This window comes from Nuphar pumila, chromosome 7, assembly GCF_984573655.1.
Source record: "Nuphar pumila chromosome 7, dmNupPumi1.hap1.1, whole genome shotgun sequence".
In the NCBI taxonomy this organism is placed as follows: Eukaryota; Viridiplantae; Streptophyta; class Magnoliopsida; order Nymphaeales; family Nymphaeaceae; genus Nuphar; species Nuphar pumila.
In genome coordinates, this window is record NC_143255.1 from 26,493,262 (window position 1) to 26,500,926 (window position 7,665).

At 39.1% G+C, this 7,665-nt stretch overlaps 1 protein-coding gene across 1 annotated transcript; it reads right to left on the reverse strand.

Moving 5' to 3' along the window:
* Positions 1 to 960: 960 nt before the first annotated feature.
* On the reverse strand, positions 961 to 7,238 carry LOC149831613 (ETO1-like protein 1). The gene is made up of 5 exons (XM_090012145.1): positions 6,634 to 7,238; positions 4,404 to 6,122; positions 3,990 to 4,275; positions 3,075 to 3,384; positions 961 to 1,365 (listed from the first exon to the last, which is right to left on the reverse strand). Exons 1-5 carry the CDS (start codon positions 6,750 to 6,752, stop codon positions 1,145 to 1,147), a joined length of 2,655 nt encoding a protein of 884 aa, XP_089868271.1. The 5' UTR covers positions 6,753 to 7,238; the 3' UTR covers positions 961 to 1,144.
* Between the last annotated feature and the right edge of the window lie 427 nt (positions 7,239 to 7,665).

A 7,665-nucleotide genomic window follows, 5' to 3' on the forward strand; every position in this document is an offset into this window, starting at 1 on the left:
GAAGTTTTTGCAATTTATCATGATATTTTAACTTGCATGTGCTAAGTTGCAGTGTTCTAATCTTGTTGCTGGGAGAACTTTCGCTTGGGTGTAAATCATTGCTATTTAAAGATCTGAAACCAGAGGATGCTCATCGTAGTTTGGCTCTTTCATGATGGAAAACCTTGCACGTGGCATGCTAGGGATTTATTTTTCCTTGCACATATAAAAAAAAAACCCGCAGTTATGGTTCAGACATTCCATCACGGGCCAAGACGTGACACTCCACAAATACTCCTTCACAACAACAACAACTACGCCTTCATCCCAAAACAATTGGGGTCGGCGATATGAACCAACAAAGAAAATCATTCTGGGTCTTCCACATGAATCCTTCTCCTCCATTCATTTCTATCCAATGTCATGTCCTCGGTGAGGTTCAAAGCATTCATATCCTTTCCTATCACCTCCATCCATGTCTTCCTAAGCCTACTCCGGCCTCTTTTAACTAATATATTTTCCCATTTCTCCATCCTTCTAACTGAAGCATCATTAGGCCTTCGTCGAATATGTCCAAACCACCCTAAACGATTCTTTCTCATCTTATTTTCAATAGGTGCAACACCTACCTTCTTATGTATCTCCTGGTTCTGAATCTTATCTTTTATTGTATTTCCACAAATACTCCTTATCCACTGGAAATAGCTTTCCGTTGGCTTCGACCTCGTGGCGAGTAATGCACACCCCAAGTATCGAACTCACTACGTCCTTCAACTTGACACCTTAAGCTGACCCACCCAGCCAAGTGTGAGAAGCCCTTGTGGGCTTGTGATATGCTAGGGTTTGACAATCTTTAGGTTGCCAAACTCAGGATCAGGAAGTTCAATTAATCATGGTCTCGCATTCTATCATAATACATGGTGAAGTTCTTGACCTATTAAAAGGAAAATCTACACCAAAGAATCAACTCCACTTGTTTAAGAATTTGCAAGTTAGTTGTTGTATTAACAGGGGTAAACCCAATATTTCATCATATGAACATGAAGAGGGATACTCTAATACCATGAATTGCTTACATACATTAACATGAGATGCTAATTTTTCTCTTTCAACTTGAGTACATAGAATTACAGAACATGGGATGGGGGGGAGGGCCCTAAAGGCTTCAAGGCTCCTGACTGTGTATTCGGCTATGAAGTTCCATTATCTCTGGGTGGTTTGGATCCACAGAAAGTGCGGCCCTGCAGTCACGGAGCGCGCTGGAGACATCTCTGATGCTCTCGTGGAAGGCAGCACGCAAGTGCAGCAGATGGAGATCAGCTTTGAATGCAATTGCCCTTGTCAACTCGGTGATTGCTTCTTTCTCTTGATGGTTGTCCATTAGCACTGTCCAACACAGAGCAGAGGTTATGCTAAATACAAGGCCAAAACAAAATCCTGTGATTTGCCAAGTATTCTAAAAGAACATTCAAATTCACTAGTACAACTGACATTGATGCTTGTAAGAGCAAATGCAGGTACACATGGTAACTCCCAATACAACACACACAGGACAACCAATTGAATCTCATATGCAATTGACTCTTCATAGCCACTGATCTAGAAATGTTCAACATAAAAGGAGCGATGAAGAGTTCACCATTGCCGCTCATATATATGTGCACGAATGAACATGCATGCATGTGTGTTTAAACAGGAACATGGACTTGGTAAGATCTCTTTGTTTCAATTTGTCTAGCTGTTGAACATGATGAGATCCTGCTTGGATGGAGATCATTCCAACATAATTTAGATTCATATGCATATTGGTCCTCAAGAAACTAGGGGTTTCCATCATTTACGCTTTACCAAGTTGCACCTACTGAGTGTTAAAGTGATTAAACCTGTTGGTATTGCACAAACATGAACTCTTATACAAAAGGGATCTCTACAAACCAAACAACCAAACAACCAAACAGAAGTAGCAAGCAATGGGAGTGCGTTAGTGCTAACAAAGGAACCTTTACAGAAGAGACTAACAAAAACATTAAGATGCCATCTATGCATATCAAGTTTCTAACATGTTCTACCCAATCTGTGAGTGAATGGTCATATTTTTGTAGTCTTTCTTGCCCAGGTGATAAGATGAGCAAAGGAAAGATTTTCTGACTCAGATTCTTCAACAAGACTTCACAAATACGAATTAACAAGACACAATTGTTAAACACTTATTGATCTCGATTATTTACGCTTCCTTTTCTTCTTTCCTATGCAAAAATTGGTTCAACATGCTAATCTGAGGTTCAATCATATGCTCACAGACTTATTAGTACAATAAGCAGAAGTGCGCTGTTGCCTTTTACATCCTTTCATTTTATTTTTTTGAATAAGCAAGAGTACATAAATAAAAGTCACAATACAGACTCATAAAACTCGATACTAATTAAGATTGACCTCACAACTCCCACAGAAATCTCACATGGTGTTTGATAAAAGTCACAATACAGACTCTTATTATTTCACCTTTTGCATAGATGGAACCAGTAGCATATTCAACCGTTTGATGCCAAGGTTCAAGACAAGAATATAGGAAAATCTAGAAGAACATGACAACATAGTATATGCTCCCAATTAAAAAACAAAAATAATTATGCTGCAAAAAAAGGATCATTTTTCAGCTTGCAGTGACAGGAAAAGTTCCCATTGAAGGGAATGCACACAAGTATGAATACAAATGAGAAAACCAATTCTCAGATCAACAATTTCAAGAAATCATGCTTCTAACCGACCAACCAGCTACTGATAGCTTTTATCTGTTTTCATTTGGTCATGCTGATGAAGATGAGTGATCAGCAAGGAAATGCCAGAAAACTAGTCATACTATTCAAAATGTAAGGGTCATGTCTTGTATATTTCAAACCTTAACCAAACCAAGTTTGTTGATATGCCAATAAAAAGACAAAAAGATGCGGAGTTTATCTATGTCTGCATCTCAGCCCAAAATTATCAAAATTCTAGTTTACATGCAGATTAACAATGATAGATTAAAGAAACTAGATTTAAACACGACATCTGTAATTTGAGGACCAAGAAATGGGGAAGAAAATTTGTCCAACCTGCAGCTCTATATCTGTATGGGTATACGCGTAGGGGGTCTAACTGAGTGACCATTTTCAAGTCTTCCTTTGTAAGATCATGTTCACAATACTCGGACCTCTTCTCATATGCTGATGCATTGTTTTTAGCCTTCTCAACCAACTTTGTCATTTCCTCATATGCTGCTTCTCTGTTGTTCTTAAGATAATGCACACGAGCAAGACCTTGGTGAGCCCGGGTGTGCCGGATTTTTAGGGCATTTATATAGCAATCAGCTGCCATATCCAACTTCCCGCACTCCACATAGACACTTCCAAGATTGTTTAGGGCCTGCCCATCGAGTTCACAAAAAAGTAGAATAGATATCAGGAATTCATAACAAGAATTGAAGCAAACATCAATGCAGTTAACCGAGGATGAATCTGGGAAATAAAGTTTCAAGATATTTATATGAAGTGCACATGCACCAATGCTTGGACTACAAAAAATTTCTTTTACATCACTTGTATAAGATTTGGAAATCAATAACTCAAAATAGGAAAATGTAAAAGAAGAGGTAGTTTAGTTAATAATGAGTTTGCAACTTTTTTGAGTAATAATGATGATTTGCAACTTGTAGGGTTGTATTTGAAAATATTATGTGCTACAAGACAAAAATGCTTGAATACCTAATTTACATGTCATATACAAAATATCAGCAAGCAATTGAAATGGAATTCATTAAGAATGATGAAATGAAATCATGCCCATAGATAGTGAGATCATAAAATCTTTGAAGAAAATTCTAACTATAATTCTTCTGCTCAGCTCAAAAGAGACATAAAAACATTAGATAACTAGCCTCTGAAACTCAGAAATAAAAAATGTAGGTGTAACTGTTTGTATTCTTGCGTTTATGTGTTCAGGTAACAGCACGGCACAGAGAGAGAGACAACCTGTCCTTTCCGAAGCCTATCTGAAGGACACTTTAAAGCATCTTCAAGAAGTGATACCACCTTCATGGAGTATGAAGGACTAGAATCTGCCAAAGCATATGCTTTGAGAAAGAATGCCTCAAATGACATTTGAAGTTTAAGTGACTCTTCTGCCTTGCGGAGCCCTTCTTCGCAATGCCCAGTGTCATACAAAATCCAACCCTCATAAACAAGACGCTCTGGTTCACTAGCTGCATGCCGGCGTGCCAGTTGAAGGCTCTGCATGGCTGCTTCAGGACAGTTCAGCCTAATTTAGAAAAAAAGCAAAAAAAGTTTTCCATGTAAATAAACTAATTAATATTTTTTGACAAAACAAGAAAGCAAATAATAATTCAAATATGCCATTCTCACAGAGAAGAGGGGTTGAAAGTGTACCTAAGCAGAAGCAAAGACTGTCTGAAGTACAGCACAGCTTTCATGGGATCTGACCCTAGCATTTGGTATATTACAGACAGTGAACCAATGTCATCAACCGAAGACCATCGGTCATAAAGTTGCAACCAACAATCAGCAGTTGTCCAAGGCTTGACATGCTCCTGAATTAGGATGCGCAACTGGGAAGCAGCCACGCGACCCTCAAACATCTTGTATTTGGGATTCAAAGTAAGGATTACCTGAATATCTGATAGTGCAGCTCTGTAACCCTCAATTAAGAGATAGAAGCAAAATCGGAGTTCCAAGCATTCTAAAGACAATTTGAACCCAAGAATACGATTTATTTCTGTCAATGCAGCTTTCATATTTTGTTTTCTCATTAAACTGGCAGCTCGATACATGTAAGGGTAAATAAGAGTTGGGTCCAACTCCGTTGCTTTCTGAAGATCATGCCACCTCTTTTCACCATCACAGTACAAGGACCTTTCCTGATACATCCATCCCAAAGGATTATTTGAGGAAAGTATAGAACTGATCTTCTCATATGAAGAAACTTGATAGCCCTTTTTAAAACTGACTCTAGCCAAACCAGCAATGGAATAAACATGCCCAGCTTGGTAAGCTGCATCAAAGAGCTGCATTGCTTGGTCATACTCTGTTCTTAACAGCCTTATGCATCCAAGCTGATGAAGTGCCAACTGTTTTTGCCTAACATCATTTGCACACTCTACAAGTCTTTCCAAGAACCTAGCTGTGACATCTGAAGCTGGATTGCTGTTTATGGCAACCTCACTAAGGAAACAGAAGAGAGAAAATGATGCATGACCAACCATAATTGATCTCTGATGTGCATCTGCATTGCAGAAGATCCTAGTCACCTGCTCATCATTCAAGCAATCTGGAAGCTCATTTAGAAACACTTGCAGACATGAAGCAGAAACCACCGGGGAGCTCTCCTGCAAAGAATACTCCATAAGGACGATTGCATCCTGTCTGCTGGAAACCATAGCAGCAAGTCTCCGATCACAAACATCCTTAAGCTTTTCGCAACAAAACTTGTTTGCAAAACTCAATATCTCAAGCATAGAATCTGCAGGAATATCCTTCAAATCATTTATTTGGCTAAACTCACTGATCGCTCTCATACTCAGTGGAGAGATACCATTCTCGGATAAATCAATTTCTTCTTGTGATGATTCTGTGAAACACCCATTAAGCATGGCATGGAAAGGAATAGATAGAGCTGCCATCTTTTGGCGATCACACACTATCTTCTCCTTGCCAATTCGGAAGACCACAAAATCAGAAACACCAGTAGTGCTGGATTCATGGGTCTCCATATCTTGAGAAACTTGATCTGGAAAATCAAACTGTGAAGATGCAATGTCCAAGTACCCTAATTCCTGAGTACACTTCCCACAGGACGCAAGCAAATCGGCAATCACTTCCTCTCCTTGCTTCTCATACTTCAACCAAGCCCCAAAGACCAGTCTCTCATGCACCGTGCTGGCATTCTGCCAAGCGGACCTAAGGCTTCGCCGAAGCAATTTCACCTCTCCTAGACCCCGGAATACCTGAAACTGCAGCAAGTATAGGCCCGCCCTTTCATGGATGCCAGAAGATTCAAGTTCTTCATGAATCTGAGCTAAGACCTCGACATAATCAAGGGGCTTAAAGTACGGAAGAACGGGCGGCTCTGCAACCTTGATGAGCGGTTCACTGTGACAAGAAAGATGCAAGCTTTGAGTATGAACCGAACCAATAAAGAAGTTGAATTCAATTGAAATCCATACTGCAAACTACTAAGACCAACTGTTCATACGACTGCAAAAGACTTGAATGCAATCACACCAATGAGTGATGAACACCAAAGTGTTCCAAATAAGAATTGGAGAAGAAAGCCCAAGTTCTGGGAAATCCTCAAAAATAAATTGCATGAGAACAAGGGGAAATTGGGTTGAATGATATTCTCTGCAATACGAAATGCCTATATTCATATGAAGCAGATCCCCAGAAGACTAGAAAAAAGAAAAGAAAGAAAGAAAATCTAACATTGGCACAAACAATTCACAGAAACAACCAAAAGGAGGCTGAATATAAAGCAAATGTCCAAATACAAACAAATCCAGATATGAACACTTCATGCCATATACTCCACAGACACAAATTGACAAATCAAAAGAAAACATTAAAAAAAACGGAGAGAGAGAGAGAGAGAGAGAGATCTTACTTGCAAGAGTATGTAGAGAGCTTGGTGAGCTTCCCCCGCTCTACCTGAAGCCATGACTGTGGGTTGAGTGCATGGAGTTGAGTTTCTTTACATGAGTCTGAAAAGAACGGCTTTCTCATACCAACAACAAACAACTGAACAAGAAACCGAAACCTTTCCCTTCCTCCCTAACTCCCTAATAAATCTCACCCGAGATTTCTACAAAAGATGTCCAAACACCCACTCCTAAAACAAATCTCCAAAATCTCTGAACCAACAAACGACGGAGCTGACAAAAGATATCAAAACGCCCACAATCCTAAATCAAACCCTAAAAACCTTCCCACCAACAGAAGAAGAAAAGGAGAGAAGAGAAAAAAAAAAAAACTCCTACCCTTGCTGATGTCTCAAACTGTAACCCACCAAAGAAGGCAGAACAACAAAGAAAGAAAAAATACCTTCTATTTTAACCCGCAATATACTCCTGTTGAGGGAAGACATTAATAAAAACAAAAGGAAGAAAACCCACAAACTATCCCCACAAAAACACTACAAAGAATACCAAGATAGGAAAATGGGAGCTTCCCATTAGAAAAACAATGGGTAACACAAAAAATAAAGAACCCTTTAATATCTCTCCGACTATCTATTTCATAAGAAATATGAGAATATATATATATATATATATGTGTGTGTGTGTGTGTGTGTGAGAGAGAGAGAGAGAGGGTTGGGAAATTGTCTAAAACATTTTCATTTTACTGTACAGCTGAATGGGCTTTACAGTGTGTGATTCAGTGCGCCACAACCTTTTATTCCATTAGAAGAGAGGAGAGCAGCCGAAGAGACCAACTGAAATATAAGGCCTTATAATTATTACTGGAGAAGGAAGCAAACCACTGCTGCATGTGCCAAGGTTCCCCAATAAGTATTAAACAAAAGACCAACGCATAGGTGTGTGTACATTGGCAGCAGCCAGCAGGTGAAAAAAGGAAGAAGAAATCTGTTTTTCTTTAAAAAATCAAATTTGTTTATCATGTCAATTATTTTTTGAGG